This window comes from Lampetra planeri, chromosome 10 (assembly GCF_965212315.1).
Source record: "Lampetra planeri chromosome 10, kcLamPlan1.2.h2, whole genome shotgun sequence".
Taxonomy (NCBI): Eukaryota; Metazoa; Chordata; class Hyperoartia; order Petromyzontiformes; family Petromyzontidae; genus Lampetra; species Lampetra planeri.
The window spans coordinates 3635304-3654485 of record NC_136116.1 but is presented as its reverse complement, the minus strand read 5'-3'; the positions used below and the strand labels follow the sequence as shown (position 1 = coordinate 3654485).

Here is a 19182-nt window from a genome sequence, read left to right as displayed (position 1 = left end):
TCGGTAGTTTGTCAACTTCGCCAAAGCCGTGCTGCTCTATTGCGGAGATATCCATGGTGACGACAGCGTTCACGCCGGAGGTCGCAACCGGGTACCCGATACCCGTACCCTACCTGATACCCGGCTACCCGTACCCGACCGGGTACGGGTACCCGTTTGCGACCCAAGGTGCGGCCGGGTACGGGTACGGGTAAGGAATCAAAACCCGTTTGTGACCTCTGGTTCACGCCACTCGCTGGCTCGCAGTGTGATCGTGAATCGTTCTTCGCCCGCAGGGAGACCATGGCCCAAGGGGACAAAAGGGCTTTCCGGGCAGCCCAGGCCCGGTGGGAGTCACGGGGCCCAAGGTGAGCCGCGATCGTCGCACGGAGGCCACCGTGAGCCGCACACACGCAGCGGCTGTCTACCTGTCTGGTTGACACGTGATGTATGCATGTATGTACGTTGAACTTCTTTCGCACCGTACGTAGCCAAGCTTGCTAATCGGAGGTGCGGGGGAAGAACAACAAACAGAGCAGTTCTAAGGAAATGCGTTTTCAATCTAGATTTAAAAGTGCAAAGCTCCAGTGGCTTCCTAATATCGGAAGGAAGAGTGTTCCAGATTGCCGCAGAAGGGCACCTAAAAGCGCGCGATGCGGTGACCGTCTTTTGTTCGATGGCCAGCCAAAAGCCGCTGTGATGTTGACCGGAGTTCACGTGGTGTTGGTTTATGCTCCTTGATGCGATCAGCAAGGTGTTGTGGTTCATTTGTGGCAAGCGCTTGTGTGTGTAATGAGCGCGACCTTGTAATGCATTTATGTTTTCTGTAAGTGGTTCGTAACCTTTATTTTATTCATCATTACGTTCTCTGTATTTTATTCCAAGATATTATCCCGATTGTGATATCGCCGTCATGCCATGCAACGACGAATCCATTCGACTCCCCCAGAACAGCGCAATCGTCTACGTTAGAGAATGGTCCCACAGAAGTGTATATCACAGAACTAATTCTAAGATCACATTAAGTGGCCCGCTGGCCCTCACATGAGAGGCCAGCGGCACTTTCACAAATGCTTGCCACAAAGACTATTGATCCTCGAACGATAGTCAGTCACACTGGAAATGTTGTATTCTCAGAGCTGGTAGTTATACAAATTAAATGTCGTCATCGGTGATTGTGCTGAGACCATTAAATCGCCGCGCTTGAGGACTTCAAGAGGTCAAAGCCCACTGAGATAACGGGTGCCTTTTACAGGGGTATAACGAGGATGAATAGGGCACAGGAAAGCAATCGCTGCAGCAAATTAGAACAGTGCAACATGTTATGCTCGACTCAGTACCTCATGGCTTTACATCACATCTACATGCAACTGCATCTCAACGCGCTTTACAGACACAGCGGTGGGCATAGTTAATCTACTTCATTTATCAGTTGATGATACATGTGCCCGTATCCAATTTTATTCCGTGGAACTGATGGGTCCACGCTTAAATGATTGTTAAAATTGTGCACTCTTACGTTTGGGGCCTGTCAGCGTCGGTTTTGAGCCATGTCACAGGTTGTCAAGATTTTTCTGATTACTGGGCCCTCTGTAAAGGGATGCTGATCATTAGGGTTGCCACTTTTTCAGGCACAAAAAACCAGGACATATCATGGGCAAGAAGTTCTCACAATCCCAGAATAGGGGACAACTACATGTAAATAAGTATTTTGAAAAAATTGGGACTTTAATATTTAGTGACATGGGAAGATTGAGAGATTTTACGGGACAGCTACCTCCCAAAAAAAAGAGGTTGCTCCTGAAAAACCAGGACAGGTAGCAAAGCCCAGCATATATGTGTTGCACGATTTAACACATTATGTTCACCGAGTTGCTGTGTGTGGTGGTGGCACAGGGCCCGCCAGGGCTGCCGGGGGTCGTCGGCTTGCCAGGGCCCGCGGGCCACGGCATCGTGGGCCCAAAGGTAAGGCCCAAGTCCGTGAGTGCCGGTGGGTTGATCCTGTGGCCTTCACAGCACCGCTGGGATGCTCTGCGTGACCCGCACACTGTGTCGCTGCCCCCCTTCGCTGAACACACAAACACGCCGACAAAGACCCCCGATAGCCTGAAAGGGACTGTTGAGGCAAGTGCTGCTAGCGGGCACCTATTCGGGCCGCTGTGGTGCACGAGGGGACCGTGTGGCCAGCACCATGTCTGGAAAACCTTTGTCTTCCCAGTGGCGATGTTTACACACCGCGCCACATATTCATGGCTGATTCGACTATGGGGAGGTCCAGGACTCGTGTTAATATCATTCGCCACCGATGTTAGCCATGGGCGGAAATCATATTTAGGTTGAAGGTTTCTAAGGAGCAGTTTTTTTTTACCTATACGTCACCACCTATAGCCACCCATAATTTTGGCTAATTTCCCTGTCGGCGGCAATGGAGGCATCTGCCCAGTTTTCCTCAACGAACACCGTCAACATGAGATTCGGCTCCGAGCAAAGAAAATAAATGAGTGGAAAAAAAAACCTGAGAAGGCCATACGCAGCTATGGGGTGGAGCATATAGTTAGGAGGCAGCTACAATCGCAACCAAAATCTAGGCCTACCCCTCACCATAAAAACAAAACTAGACAACCATTAAAAAATACTAGGCTAAACTCACCATAACCATAGCCGGGCAGTCATGAGCACTTTTTCTGCTGCAATTCTATTTTAGCATAATTATGGCAATATGCTCGGGTAGCTGAATGCCAATGTCGAGGTCTACTCACCACGAGAGTGCTTCAGGAGAGAGTTCGTGTCGTGTTGCTGTTCCTCCTCCGTCCAAGGGGCACAGACTACAGTGGTTGACTACATGGTCCATAGATTTTGGTGACGTGACCACAGTTCCTGTCACTGACACTCAACGTTAACCCCACCCTTGGCACTTTGCCAAGCACCGTTTTTGTATTCATGTTTGCTCTTCACTTTTGTAAGTTACAGTGCCTCTATTTGTATATTTGCTATCCCCAGTTCGAGAGTTGCACGCAAATCTCGGTCACAGTTTTCTACTTTTGACTAAATGCACTCCAGCACAATGTCAATATTCCACGCCCAATGATGATGCATTGTGCTTAGTTGATATTGTTTAACCAGGTGAGAGAAATCAAGAGACCAGGATTAGTCTCATGTGCAAAGAGTGACCTGGTCATCAACAAATAGCAATAAATAAATAGCAAGGACAGTTAAAAACCACGCGATCACATTCACCGGATCATGCTTCATTGCCACTTTGAGGCAGGCTGATGCAATGCAATAATATAGGCACTACAGATGCACTACACGAGTGACAAGTTGATATTTGTTCAAGTTATTTCCCTGGATATCTCCCTTTGCAAGGGTGTTCACCAGTGGCAGCTCGTGACGTGTCCACTAGGTGGGGCTGTTCTGAGTGACCTCTGACAATGTGGTGTGCTAAGTAAGAAAAGCAGCTCGTCATGTTATTGGCCTTCCCGTGAAAGTTCTATAACTGTCTTATCTACCGACGGTAGGCATTTATAAACAATACGAAACAAAACAACAAAGCACTAAAATGCTGTCCCAATGACCTTCAAGTCCACACTACACAAACACCTTTGACGCCGCCACAAGCCGTCACCTGCTCTACTTGCACGGTGCAACCTCGCGTCGTGACACCGTCGTCTCATTACAGCCATGGGCGACTTTTTCACCGCCCTGAACTGGTTTCAAACGGCGTGGCTACAATGCTAGAAGATCATCGCAACGAATGAAGGGAAATCTCTCACTCGGAGGACGCCTTCACAGCCGCCCCAAGCCGAGACCTCCCCAAGGCTCAAATCAGACCGTGGCGTTGCAGCGGTTTCTAATATGAACGACTTAAAATGTTGTCGTCATTAGGCAATTCACGTTGAAATAATCATATTTTACTTTCTTTAAACACAATTTTTTTTAATGGAAAAGTATATTTTATTCGAAAAATTATTTCTCATCTCCATCTGCTTGGATCCCATACTTACTATCAGCTCAATTCTGGAAAAGACGACTGTACCTTCATGCGTAGCTTTTGTAATCTGTGAAATAATATTTACTTCAGTGGCAATCGAAGTGATCCATAGCTCTCACAGGCCAATGCCGATATATTGTTTAATCGTGGAAATGATGCAAACTATTAACAAGGTTTAAACAGCTCCACTGAGATTGCATGAAAATGTAACAACATACAAATCAAAAGCGAGACAGCCAAGGACATGCTTTGAACAAAATGAGTCACAATGATATTACTAAATATTTTCCAATAATATAATTTGTGAAATGAAGGCATTGGTGTTCCAACGTCCCGAGTGGACGAGCCACGCCTGGCGTCCACCAGGGGGTCAAATGACACAGCAAACACGTCATAGCACCTGTACAGATACGTTTAAACCCAAAATATATACACTATATACAATTATGCAAAGGCGTACATCTATTTATACAGCCTGAAGAACAGGCACACGACAGCACACATAAACATCACAACGCAGTTACATAAACATCACCCCGCAGTTACACACTTGAACGTCACACTGCGGTCACGCACATGAACAATACACCGCAGTAACATACATGAACATTGCGTTACAGCCACACTTTAACATATCACCGCAATCACACGCACATTTGAATATCATACCAAAGGCACACACACATGAACATCATACTGCAATCAAGCATGTAATACATGGTGCATACAGCAGGTTCATAAACAATTTCTCCAGCTGTAACAGTTACAAATGTCGTGCAAGTGTGTGTTTAATTCAGTAGAGACTCGTGGAATGGTTCGGTGTGTCTGGGGATCTCGGTTCCGTGGCTAGCCAAAAGCCGATCACGAGGATGATCAGAGTTTGCGTGATTGTTTATGCTCCTTGACGCGATCAGCAAGGTTTCGTGGTTCATTTGTAATGATTGCGACCTTATGATGTATTTATGTTTTCCGTAAGTGGTTCGGTAGCCTTTATTTTAATCATTACGTTTTCTGTATTTTTTTCCCACGATTTTATCCCGATTGTGATATCGCCGTCGTGTCAATCAACGACGAACCCATTCGACCCCCCGCCCCTCTCCAGAGCAGCGCAATCGTCTATGTTCGACAACGGTCCCACAGAACTGGATATCACAGAACTAATTTTGAGATCCCAACAAGTCTCCGTCTATATTCTTAGTTCTTTCGGTAAAGTCACGTAGAAGGGAAATAATAAAATAATAAAACATTACAAATATAAAACAACATAAATTCTCACGACGTTTCGACTGCAACACAAACAATCCACACTGTGGATTTCACACCTGATGATGATTGCTTGTGTTGCAGTCGAAACGTCGTGAGAATTTTTATTGTTTTATATTTTTATTATTTCCCTTCTACGTGACTTTACCGAAAGAACCAAGAATATGAATCCCTGCAATCACGAAAGCTTTAAATCAAAATTAAAAAAGTCTCCGTCTGTCTGGGGATCTGGGTGTGAGCGAGAGGTGTGTGCTTTGTTTGTGATGCTTTGTATTTTTCAGGGCGAGCCGGGCCCTGCTGGGCCTCAGGGGCTCATAGGTGAGATCGGGATTGGCCTGCAGGGACCAAAGGTGTGTTGACTGCCTTTCTAAATACACCCTGGGAGAGCCCAAGGGGTGGGGTGATTGACTTCTGAAGATAAGCCAAGCAGACAAGTGTTTATTGTTCAGGCCCTTTTGTCAATACACTGCTGGATGAAGGCCCTCCCACACAACATTTCGGTCACGGGGCTTTGTTATGACCATACTTCACCACAGTGGCATAGCGTGGTTGTCATGGGCCCTGGAGCAAGGAATGAAATGGGGGGCCACCTGTAGAGCTTTTGGAGCCTGGCACCTGGGCCCCTTCCTGCCCGTGTCCCCCCCCCCCCTCCCAGTGCAATTGCACCACCTGCGTGCTCTATAGCTACGCCACTGCTTCACCATCTTGGTCAGAGTGTGTATGTACGTGTGTTGAACTTCTTTCGCGCCGTACGTAGCCAACCGTGCTAATCGGAGGGTGCGGGGAAAGGACAACAAACTAAACACAAAAAGCAGTTCTGAAGAAATGAGTTTTCAATTTAGATACAAAAGGGAGAGCATTCCAGTCGGAACGCAGAAGTGCATCAAAAAGAGCACGATGCTGTGACCGTGTAGTGGGCGGGGGGGGGAGTCCTGGTCACTGATGTTAGCCACGGCTGGGATTTAAACTCCATTCACTGCTAGGTTCATTGTGGAGTGCACTCACCACCGCACCCCTGATCCCCCATGCTGCCCACTATCCGCGTAAGCCCTCTCTCAGAGCCAAGGCTCGCTTCTCAGGGCATCAGAACGCATGACCCGTGGCCTGCGTCCGTGAACGCTGTGGGTGGCGTGCCACCGTTCGATCATTGATCAGAATTATTTTCCAGGGCAAGTGCCCCAGTGTGACTTTGAGCCTTAGGCATTCTGAGCCAGTCGCATGATCGCTCATCCTTGCAGTGAGTTATTGCATTGTCGAAAGTTGACCACTGTGATGCACCCTGCATGCGAACTGGTGTTTTTGCAGGGGGAGAGAGGATTCCCAGGTGCGATCGGACCCCAAGGCGGCAAGGGAGAGGGCTACCCAGGCCCCCAGGTGAGTGCAGGCATTTCACATCCATTGAAATCACGAGCCGAGCGTGGCAGATTCTCACCTGCCTAACGTAGACCTCGTGAAATTTCACCCTTAATCAGAGGCGGGGTGTGGCAAGATGTTAACTATATTGCCTGGTATACAGGAGGTTGTGGGTTCAATCCTGACCTTGACGCCTGCTGTATAGTTGGAGTTTGCATGTTCTCCCCGTGGTCGCGTGGATTTTTCTCTGGGACCTCCGGCTTGTCCTCTTCACATTTAGAATCAAAATGCGCTTAGAGTATTTGGCTGCTCTACATTTCCACATGATAAGCCACTTCGTCGAGCTATCATTTGTGGCCAGGTCCGTTCATGAAAAAGAGTTAGATAGCTCAGTGGGCCTTACCTGCTAAAAATATAAAAATGTAATAGTGGTCGGCATGGGCCTTGTTGCAAAGGATGAAGTCGGGGCCCATTCTGAAATTGTGCTCAGCGCCTGGGCGCGCGAGTGCAGTTGCACCGCCTGCTGTACCACTCACTCGATAGCAATGCCGCAGCTCTCTGTCGCGACATGGAAACAATGCTTGGGAGAGTCACGTTCTAACGGTGCTGATCTTGCCAACAGTGAATCCATAAATCTGCTCGGCAAAAGCATTTCACCTGACTCGTCGTCACAAATCTGGCTTAGGTGGCATCGAGGATCTCCATTTTTTTTCCTCACCGGTGATCATTTGCTGCTGCTGCTGCTGTACTAAGTGCGAGTTCGGGCCAAAGTTGGAAACTGCGGCTACTTTAGGGCTGGAGCTCCGAGTTCCAACATGACCGTGATGGATAGATTCCAACATTAAGCGGCTTAATGGACTGATGGCTCTCACGCACACCAGTCACTCCGTAACCATCGTTCAGTCACTTCCTTGTTGCTCTACTATCGCTGCTACCACGACCGCAATACTCCAATTGATCTCGTGGACTTCACGCCCATCTCGGGGACCCGTTCTACCAGATTGATCACTTCATGTCATCCACACAGTGTTCAACCACTGTACGTACTGCAGGTCAAAACATTTCTCTTCCATCTCCTTCCCTCGGAAAGCTCAACTTTGAATCTCCCTCCCGTCATTCCCCTATCCCAGGTTTCTTGCTCAACAAAACGGAGCGCGGTTACGCTCCAAATCTGCCATACGATCGTCGCTGGCCCTTAGTTTCCGGCTGTGTGCGTTACCGGGCCTTTTATGTCTTGGCTATTAAATCCCCCTCTCCCCATAAAATATACATTTGCACGCGACGTGTATACGTTTGCACGGCGGCTCCTATTTGAATGCGCTTCAGGCGGCGCGATGACTGAATGTGTCTCGCGTCGTCGCCGCTGAACCCGATCTCTGTGCTGCCGGCCCTCTTCGACGACTCCCAGGGCCTGCAGGGCCTGCCGGGATTCAGGGGCGAGCCGGGACTCGAAGGCGTCGGGCTGCCCGGTTCAAAGGTGCTGTGCTGTCTTTTTGTTGTTGTTGCAACCTCCAGTGTTTGTCCACTCGTCTGTGCCCTGCATAACACGCGATGCACTTATCAGATAAACACATACGGGGCCCCCGCCCCGCCCTGTCAATGCACTGTTGGATGAAGGCCTCCCTCCATACCTCCACGAGCCGGTCAGTAGGAGAGTGGCCAGGACCTGGTTTAGACATCGCACGCCACTGATGTTGGTCGTGACCGGGAATTGAGCTCAAATTTACCAGGTTGATAGAGCAGTGCGCTCACCACTGCACCGTAGAGCTCTCACCCCTTGCACACATGTACATGATGTGCATCTGTGCTATGTATTGCTCTTTTTTTGTAGTGGTGCTTAATAACACGTAAATGTACATGGCAACACCTGAGATCCATGCACAGTTTGTGGTACTTCAAAACAAGCGTGACACGCCATTCAGTTGGCACCGATCCTTTCATCTCCACCCTTCATCTTTTAATGAAATTATTGGGTGATGCTGCTGCTGCGCCTTCGGCAGTGGTGCACAGTGGACAAAAAACTGAATACAGTTGTTAACAATACTGTGGCCTTAAAAGAAAAACATATATATAAAAGACGACATTTCAGTAATGGCCCTTCTTCATAGCAGAACAATTCTATGATATTTGTTTTGTTCTTTTAAGCCAATATCTTATTTATGAATGCGTTAACTTCGTATTTTTTGTTCATCATACAAACGAGGTACTGTAGGACGAAACGACAAACAATATAAACGTGATGGCAAAAACGGGACGAAAAATGATCGACCCTTGAATTGAATGACGACGCTGAAATCTGACAGCTCAACGGAGGTGAACCGATCGATGCCTTGGTATGTCACAGACGCAAGTCATCGCCGCGTACTCCTTCCTTTTCAGGGGGACACCGGGAGCCGGGGATTACCGGGAGGTCGGGGCCCCCCAGGAGAGGGACAGCCTGGTCCAAAGGTAACACTCGAGGATAACCGCGTTCCCGCATTGTGTGGGTTTTGAATGAACGCTGAAGGTGGGTTTGGTTAGATTCTCCAGCATTGTCTGTTTTTGGGAAGTGCCGTACCATGGTTGGCATGGGCCCTCTCCAACACACAACCGGTGTGCTGAACTAGTAACTATTTGGCATGTTTTGTTTACGTGATAAACCTTAGTGATTGGCTGTGTCGGGTGGTGGCGGGTTTAACAACACATTTATATTTACGCGATATAACCCCAAAAAATATCTTATTATGCATAATATTGGTCGCTAAAGCCTTAGTTTTAAACTTAATGGGCCCTGATGTAAGGAAATTAAATGCATCCTCTCCCTCTGTTCTACCACTGGCCCCTCTTGTCACGTCTCCGCGTGCCTATGGTGAGTTTCAATGCGTGCGTTTCAAACAACGTAGGCCGAGGCGTCTTGGTGTCACCCGAGCAGGTCACTTGCCACACACACCCACCAATCACAGCCACCCGACTGCACAACTTGACATTGCCACTCCTCCTGGGTCTCAACAATCTCCCACCGCTCTGGGCAAATGCCGACGTCGTCTGAAGCCGGCACTGCCAGGGCCGCAAGCCAAGAGCCAGCCCCCCCCATCCCTCCCACCTTCCCCACTCAACGTAGCCCTTTTCCTGGGCCACTCTGGCCCTGCACGCTCGATAGCTACGTCGCTGAGTTTGGGATGTGATTGCGTTTGTTTGAAACATCTCCGCGTGCGATTGTTCGCCGTGCGCCTGGCGCAGGGAAACGTCGGCCGGCAGGGTCCACCTGGGCCCCATGGACCGTCTGGGGAGGGCATCCAGGGAGCCAAGGTACACAGCGTCCACAAGTGACCAGCCACCACCACCACCACCTAAGCTACCACCAGCACTGCCGCCACTACAACCACCAGCACCAGCACCATCACCACCATCACCGGCACCGCTACCACAATCGTATTAATAATCACCACACAATCACTACAACCGTCGCTGCCACCATCACAACCATCATATGAATAATCACCACCATCATTACCACTACTGCCACCAAAACTACCACCACTGCCACCAATTCCACCACTGCAAGTGCTCATATATTATTTACTCCACAGGAAATAATCACGCTGCACCTTCTTTCGTCATAGCCATAAGATTAATTGCCATTTATTTTATTTTACAATGAACGCTGTTCATTATTGCATTCTCATGTTTAAATGTACGCAACATTAAAAATTAAATGAAAACTGCCTCCATGGCCAATATTTGCGCAAAGCGTGGGCCTGTTATTGAAAATCTAACGGCGCAGGTCAGAAAGAGCTTGCTCCCGCCACTGCTAAGTGGCAGGGTCCCGCTAGAGGGAGCTCTATAGACACCCCTCTAGAGGTTAGTTCGGCCTACTCTTCCACTCTGGCTAGACATCTTGGGGAGAGGGCTTTAAGAAACCCACCCCGTTGTTTCTGGCTGCCGCGCCAGGAGATAAAATGGAACCGGCGACCTCTAGGTTGCAAGTCCAGTGTGCTAACCATCACACCATGCCAGCATCTGATATTGATATTATATACACACATATATTTGGGTATTTCGGAGTGGGTTATATGTTTGTTCAAAGGCAGGGTTACTGATAAATGTGTGTGTGTGTGTGACGATTGTCTGAACCGGCCCTGGCCCTCCCCTAGGTTGACTCGGCTTCAAATGAGTACCTAGTGCAGTGTATAAACATCGCCACTAGGGAGACAAAGGCGGTCGGGCGTGGTGCTGGCCACCCCACCCCCTCGTGTGCCTTGCCGCCCATTATAGGTGCTCGCTAACAGCACTTGCCCCAACAGTCTGTTAGGGCTACACGGGGGATCTTTGTTTTAATGTGTGCTTGTCCCCGTGCCGGCTGCTCTCTTGAGGCTCATTCGCTGGGGGTCTTCTCTCTCTGTTTCGTCCCAGGGGGAGCAGGGATTCCAGGGCCTCCCCGGACCACGCGGGCCCCTCGGGGAGGGTATCCCCGGACCAAAGGTGAGCAGCGTCCTGTGGGTCTGGCCCACGGCATAGACCTGGGTCCGATATTGACCTACGCTGTGACAAATAAACCACATTCCTGCGGATGGAGCTGGTAGGAAAGTTGGGTTGCTCGGTCAATGGCCAGGGTCAACGGCGGCGTGGTGTGTTCCGCAAATATGGCCGACTGTGAGGGCGGGCACAAGCCGGCGTGAGTAGGTTAAACGTTGAGTTTTATAAGGGCACCACGGGGTGACCAGCCCCTCCCCACCCAGCCCCACCCCTCCCACCCCCCTCCCAGCCCATCCCTCTCCACCCAGCCCCTCCCCTCCCCACCCAGCCCCTCCCCACCCAGCTCCTCCCCACCCAGCCCTCTCCACCCAGCCCCACCCTCCCATTTTTGGATGCACGACGGACGGACGGACACAATAATCCCCTGTGGGCTGGTGTAACCAGGAGGTTCCTACCAGTATAACCACGATCTGTTTCGCAGTGCAGTGTAGTCAACTGTCAATTAACCAGGCGAATGTAGGGGAGCCTTGGCACAGATACAAATGAAAACACGGGCAATGGGAAACGCATGTAGATGAGACTACAAACCGTGTTTATCGTTTACTTCTGCAGAACGGTGGTGGGGTCGGGAGTGAAGGGTTAGAATGCGTCTCCATGTTATGTTTTGCTAATCTTATAGTAATCGGTTTTCTTGCCACCAACAACATCTCACTTGTGGCCACATGGACACTGAGGCGCTCGACGAGTGAGGAACTCGACCAGACCAGCGTGCAAAGATAATACAATTTATGTTTTGCTAGTACGGTTAATCCACAACACGGATAATCTCCCCGTGGTTATTTGAGAGTTAGCTGCATATTCTTTATTAATGAGTGTTCATGGCTAGATTGATAGCATTAACTTTCTTACTGAGGTGTAAGCTGAGCTTTGTGTATTAAATTGCCATAGGATTTAAAATACGTTGTTGAAACAGAATTAGACACCACACACAAACACACACGCACGCAGACAAAGGAAACCCAGGGATGCGCTCTCACTCATCTTGTACTCTGAGCGCAAATCTCAATGGTGACGACCATGACTCAGAGGTTCGTGATGGCCGTGGCAGGGTGATCGAGGGCTGCACGGAGAGAGGGGTCGCAAGGGAGATGCGGGCGGCCCCGGGGAGAAGGGCTCCCTCGGTGCTATGGTCAGTGTTCGCATCCCGCACCCATCGTCACGCTTACAACCACGCCGAATCTTTTGGGCTTGTTGCTGTCGGCCTTCGGTCTCGTGTGCTTGTTGTTTGTTTGATCGGATTGTAGCGGAGTACAGTTTGTTTTGGCGGTGGTGGTGGTGAGCGGCGTGCATTTGTATTTTACCTGCATTGTTTTTTTTACGTGCGTCGTGATATTATCAGATGATTATAAGAAAACAAATGTGCTTGATCCGCGTACATGACGAGCCCGCAAACAATGCGACTCTTTCGCAAACACTGAAGCACGAGGAATGACCCCGGGAATGTTCCGTGTCTCAGCGACATGCCCCGGGTCAGCATGCCCGCATCCCGTGAGCCGCGAAGCTTTGTGGACTCGGTCTCCACCTTCTCGATGGGATCGACTGACCGATCCTATTCCATTCTATGGAAATGTGGATCGAATCGGCTTTGTTTGGAATTTAATTTTCGACAACATCCAAATTACATGACCGATCCTATTCCATTCTATGGAAATGTGGATCGAATCGGCTTTGTTTGGAATTTAATTTTCGACAACATCCAAATTACATGCTCGTACTAAAACAAGATACACTGGAGCGCACGGCCCCACCTCCCACACACAAACCTGGGCTTTGTTCCAGGTGAGCTATCCCTCAATCAGGTATCTGCTTGAACCCCGTATGCATATTGGCAGGACAAAGGTACGATTTGTTGGTAAATTGAGAAGCAGAATATTGTGCTGTACTCGAAACGGTTTATCAATCAGATTTCTCACAAAGTCACCGTGACACAAGCCACCACCCTACTACCGGCTTCGTTGTTATGCCCGTGCGCGCATTGCGGTGTCGCAATGGAGCTGGGTACCCACAAACCTCGAACGACCAAGCCTGCCTGGCTCGGCTTGTGCTGTGATTATACACATTCGGTCGTGGTGTGGTTCGTAGCCCAACGTTTGGACCCATCTAGGCCGTGGGCCACCCAGTGCAGTTGCACCGCCTACACACTCGATGGCCACGTGCGATTTCAACGCTGCAGCCAAAATACCTTTTGGGTTAGTGTGACCCGACTGTCCCGCTTACAGTAGCGCAATAAGGCGCCGTGTGTTGTTTACTCGCTGCAAGCAAGAGAGCTTGAGTGGTTTTTCATATCGGTAAGACGCGGACCATTTAACAATGATTCCCATTGTTGTCTCTCCTTCACCTCCAGGGCAGGGTCGGCCAGAAAGGCGATCCGGCGCTAACTGTGAGTACACAAGCCCTTTGCCCATCTGTGCAGCTCTGCCCTAGCCAACGAAACTGCAATCTCGTCGATGAATGTGTTGAGTTGTTGTTGTAATATCAGAGCAGGTTGAAATCTTAACTTCATGCTAACAAAGATTATACTGCCTAGGTAGCCCCATAGCTTCCTAGCGGGGGGTGGGGGCTGGTGGTACAGGGTAGTTAACTGCTCTTCTCAGGGTCGTCCATTACATCTGACACCGTGACAGGGAAGCGCGTGGGCCCCCAAAAGCACGGGGCCCGGGGCAGTCGTCCCAATTCGCTGTATCCTGCCTAGGGACAGCTCTGCCTTGGCTGAAGACTCAGCCCCGCTTCTTATAATATTCCATCTTTATTTGATAAGAAAAATTGGGGCTGGGCGAGATATTATCTCCCTCACCTGGTATGCAGGAAGGCGTTGGTTCGATCCCGACCCTGATGCCTGTATATTTAGATTTTACATGTCTTTCTCTCCGTGGTCATGTGCATTTTTCTCCAGGTCCTCCGGTTTTCCCTCAAGAATTAAAATCACGCGTTTACAGTGCTTTTCACATGATAAGCCACTTCGTTGAGCTATCATTTGTGGCCAGGTCGCTTCTGAAAAAACAGTTGTGTAGCTGAGTGGGCCTTACCTGGTAAAACATTGAAATATATAATTTGAGCACAATTAAGCAATGGGTGCCACAGTCCCCTTCTCAAATATAGAGGGGGGGAGGGGGGGTAAGCACTGCAACAGAAAGCATCATCGACGAAAGCAGATTGGATCATGACTCATTCTATTCAGCATTTTTCACCGTGCCGTGACACTGATAAGGTCACGCTGCAGAGTTGTGCTTGGGTATAAAATAATTAAATCCTCACGCTATTCAAACGGTTATCACAATTCGTGGGACACAATTCGACGCGGATATCAATTGTTTCGTCCTGTTTATACCCGTCTTGTTTGATTTCCATAGTTCAGTATTTTCTGTTTCCTTGGCCTCAAGGTACCGTTAGCGTATACATCTTGGGTAAATTGCCAACAATCGCTCCTTACAAGCTCTATTCCAGTGGTTCCCAGCACGTGGTCCGCACACCACCCCTGTCCGCAAGGCCGTGGTGCGACGTCGCTAGTTGAACTGTTCCATAGACGATTGTCATCACCCAACACCGGACTATTCACTGCGGGGTGGTGCGCCGGGGTTTCTTTTGTTGACGGCCGACAGTCGACCATTGAAGGTCGGGGACCCGCTGCTCTATCCCGCACGCACATCGTGAGCTGAACGATCGATTTCGACAGACGAATCGGTGAACTGACGATGACTCGTCGGCTGGCTGGAGGCTGTTCCCCACTCACGTTTTGAATTCTATCCAAGTTAATCTGCTAAATCTGTCCCCTGCTGGGTTTTTGTACAATCCCCGTGATTCCCGTGTGTCAGCAGCACTCGTTTATTGAATGAAACATGCCGGGCCATGCTTATTTTGTTCTTTCGTATGGCTGGGCAATTAGCAACGTTACATTGTTGATATCAAAGTTTTTCCGAGCCCGTTGGGTGATGTTGTGAATGAATGTCTGAGACGCTGTCGGAGAGCGAGTGGAAGTGGGCACTGTTTGACAGTGTGTTCCATGGGTAAGGCTCTGAGAGCCACAGTCAGTTTAGCACGTAAGTAGGATTTTGCGACCAATACTATTCACAATAAAGGTTTTTGGGTTAAATCGCGTAAATTAAAATGTGGCGTTAAACCATCACCACCACCTGACAAAGCCACATTTGAGAGGTGTGTTGCGTGAACAAGACGTGCTAATTGGTTACTGCTTCAGCACACCGGTGTGTTGGAGAGTAAACCCACAGCATTTTCAAACTGAGTTAACGACGTTTCGCTGGTGATTACAACGAGCTTCATCAGGCGATTTGCCAGAACTGTGAAGAAGTATTCCGGCCTCCGGTCTTACAGTGGCAATGCAGGCTTGACGGTCACCGCATCGTGCACTTTCAGATGCGCTTCTGCGGCCGTCTGTAACGCTCTACCTTGCGACAATAGGAAGCCACTGGAGCTATGCACCTTTCAATGATTTCGATTGAAATCGAATTTTTTATGAAACTGCTTTTTTGCTTTTAGTTTTGTGTCCTTCGCCCCCACCCCCCGCAACTCTAATGAATACAGTTGGCTACATACGGCGCGAAAGAAATTCAACGTACATACATACAAAAACAACAAAGATAAAGATCCCCCGTATGGCCTTAACAGACTGTTGGGGCAAGTGCTGTTTGGGAGCACCTATGAAGGCCAGAACGGCACACGGTGGGTTGGGTGGCCAGCACCATGCCCGACCGTCATTGATGTTGGCCGTGAGCGGGAATCGAACTCGGGTCGTCAGGTTCATTGCGCGTGGCGCTGCGAACCTGGCGACCCGAGTTCGATTCCCGCTCACGGCCAACAATATACGTACATCAACATACATATGGGTCAGGAGAGCCCAGACATTATCGCGTGTTAGGCCCCGCATTGCTCCCTGGCTGGCCCAGTGCCCGTTGACTGTGTGCCGCCAGGGAACGGTGCCATCTGCACACGGTGGTTTGTTTGCAGGGAGAGCTCTCAATTTGCAATATCGTGTGAAGACATCAAAAGGCCACGTGAGATTGTGGCATTTATTGCACAGTATTGTTGCTCGGACGGTAACTCTTTTGAGAAGGTAATGCAATTACTTGTGTTTGCCCTTTCTCTTTTCTTATTCATTCCAGAGGCAAGACATAATGAAGTTGATAAAAGAGATATGTGGTGAGTAAGCCCATTGGTATAGAAAAAAACGTCTCCCCCTCGATGGGCGAGGAGCTCATGTTGTCTGCACAATAGATACGAAAGTTTCACTTCTCAACCAGCTGTTCACATCTGCTTTTGTTGCAAGAGAGTCGATCACACTGCATTTCAATGCGGCGGTTTGGGGGCGGTGGGCTTGAGGTCAATCCCAGCTACGGCTGACATCAGTGGCAAGGGGAGCTTGTCCTCCTGTGTCTTTCCTAGTTTGCTACTCAGCCTTAACTGACTTGAGTACCTGGTGCGGTCAGTAAACATGATCAGCTGTGGGGAGAACCGAAGGCTAACGTGCGTGGTTACGACCACACCACACCCTCGCCGTGTTGCCGTGGCAACCTTAAATAACACACCATGGCCCTTTTGTCAACCCACTGCTGGATTAAGGTCTCCACCACACACTCCGTGGGTCACGGTGGGGGTTATCTGACCATACTTCACCACGCTGGTCAGTGCGGGTTGGTGAAGGCTCCGATTAGCACGGTTGGCTACGTACGGTGCGAAAGAAGTTCAACATACGTATATACATCAACTTAATATTTGCCCACCCAACTATAAGCACTTGCCCCCAACAGTGTGTGTGTGTGACTAGACGAGCGAACGGGTGTGTTTCGTGGGCCCGTGTGTGCGCGGCAGGCTGTGGAGTGAAGTGCCGGCAGCGTCCGCTCGAGCTCATGTTTGTGATCGACAGCTCCGAGAGCGTGGGCCCCCACAACTTCCAGATCATCAAGGAGTTTGTGAGCGCGCTCACCGAGAAGCTGCCCATTGGCCGCAACGCCACCCGGGTCAGTAGCAATCCGCACAGCATCGCTTGCATCCATGACTCTCTCCCGTAGATCTGGTGGTGGGGGAGTGGTGCGCCCCGTGGACTGAGAGCCTCTGAATCGACATCCCCCCACCCCACCCCCGCTGCTCGTGCGGCCACCGCCAGGTGGGTCTGGTGCTGTACAGCCGGGAGGTGCAGTTGGAGTTCGGGCTGGGCCGGCACGCGAGCGCCGCGGAGGTGCGCCGCGCCGTCACCGCCATGGCCTACCTGGGCGAGGGCACCTACACGGGCACGGCGCTGCAGCGCGCCGTCACCGAGGGCTTCGCGGGCGCCCGGCACGGCGTGCCCAAGGTGGCCCTGGTGCTGACGGACGGCGAGACGGACCCGCGCGAGCCCTACCCACTGGGGCAGGCGGTGCGCGGGGCGCAGGCGGCGGCCGTCGAGGTGTACGCCATCGGCATCGTGAACCGCAGCGACCCGGGCCACGCCACCTTTGTCGCGGAGCTCAACCTCATCGCGTCCGACCCGGACGAGGAGCACGTATACCTCATCGACGACTTCAACACGCTGCCAGGTTGCCACGCCGCTCGGGAGCGAGCGGTGCGGAGGCCGGTCGGTTTAAGTTTTTCGGGCGATGAGCGGGTTTTGGGGGGGGTGGAGGACGGTCGGCTCGGACGTTCAGAGCGCTCGGCTGGGTGGCACGCCAACCACAGCGTTGACGGACGCAGGCCACGGCTCGTGCGTTCTGATGCTTGACAAGTGAGTCTGGCTCTGAGAAAGGGCTTATGTGGATAGTGGGCAGCATGGGGGATAAGGGGTGCAGTGGTGAGCGCACTCCAAAATGAACCTGGTGGAGAACGCAGTTTGAATCCCGGCCGGGGCTTACATCAGGGACGAGGACTTAACCCCCCCCCCCCTCCCACCCCCCGTCCACTACACGGTCACCGCATCGCGTGGCGCGTCCCAATGCGCTTCTGCGGCCGTCTGGAATGCTCTTCCTTCCGATATTAGGAAGCCACTGGAGCTGTACACAGTACGTAGCCAATCGCACGATAAGCGCGGTTGGCTACGTACAGTGTCAAAAAAAGTTAAACATACAGTACATGCATGCAGATTCTCTGGTTTGAATCCAGGTTTCATCCACCGGGTCTCTCATTTGCAGTGAGTTGACGGTTTCAGCCAGGTCACCGAAGTCATTGCAGTTAAATCTGGTGCCACGTTAAGTTTGGCTAATTCCCGCTGTGATAACTACAAATGTTGGGGAAACCGTCAGGTGACCAACTGGTGGGAAAGTACGGCCTCCCTACTGGGTGGATAATGGGTCACTTGATTGGATCTCGGGGGTATCTGTTTGGTATCCCCTTCAGTGGGCTGTTCTCCAACACCGAATAGAGCCTCCATAGCATTACCGATAGCAGACCCAAGATAGATTTGGGTGGAAAAAAATTGAAATTCCCATTGCAAATCGTTTATTGTCCATCATTTTCTAGACGCCTTCTCTCTCTCTCTCTAACAGCTCAAATTCAAGATCTAAAAATTGCATTCACAAATTATTAGCAATCTCTCCTTGACAATGATTACTCGGCTGCTGTTGCTGCTGCTGGCAGGCACAGCGAATCTCACTGAATCTCAATGAGGTCCCCTATGGTTAAGCAAAGGAATTCTCTTCACGCGAACGCGCCGCCTGCTTCTCAAGGTCGCGTGTGTGTGTGTGCGCGTGACTGTGCGTGCCCCAGCACTGGAGATGAAGCTCGTGAGCCAGCTTTGCGAGGATGAGAACGGCACGCCTTTCTCGCCGGCTCCAAAACCTCCCGTGCGTACGCAAGCCCTCCCGGCGACGCCGCACAATGGCAGGAGCCCGGAGGAGCGCGGGAAACGCATGCAGGTGCGTGTGGGGAGCAGGAGGAAGAGGAAGCCACCATCTTCCCAACACGGGACCCGTGAACCTCTGGGCTGGCGTCTAGCCACTTTTTTCTATTTTTGACACAGTTGTTGAACACAGGCCCAAATGGCGGCCAGCAGAAAACGGCGCTCTCGAAGGTGCAGTAGATAAAGGTGGTACTGCGGTGAAGAGATGTTAACTACCTCGCCTGGTATGCGGAAGGCCGTGGGTAAATTTGAAGTTTGC

At 50.6% G+C, this 19182-nt stretch overlaps 1 protein-coding gene across 1 annotated transcript in view; it reads left to right on the top strand.

The window, feature by feature from the left end:
• The window catches only part of LOC144721128 (uncharacterized), a 67554-nt gene that overhangs the window by 44889 nt on the left and 3483 nt on the right, over positions 1-19182 (top strand). Inside the window, exons 22-35 of the mRNA XM_078598524.1 lie at positions 276-347; positions 1876-1944; positions 5515-5583; positions 6539-6607; positions 7995-8063; positions 8966-9034; positions 9806-9874; positions 10979-11047; positions 12150-12230; positions 13446-13481; positions 16219-16255; positions 16925-17073; positions 17220-17628; positions 18791-18939. Of these exons, the coding sequence (XP_078454650.1) occupies positions 276-347; positions 1876-1944; positions 5515-5583; positions 6539-6607; positions 7995-8063; positions 8966-9034; positions 9806-9874; positions 10979-11047; positions 12150-12230; positions 13446-13481; positions 16219-16255; positions 16925-17073; positions 17220-17628; positions 18791-18939 (1416 nt within the window). The remainder of the gene's footprint in view (positions 1-275; positions 348-1875; positions 1945-5514; positions 5584-6538; positions 6608-7994; positions 8064-8965; positions 9035-9805; positions 9875-10978; positions 11048-12149; positions 12231-13445; positions 13482-16218; positions 16256-16924; positions 17074-17219; positions 17629-18790; positions 18940-19182) is intronic.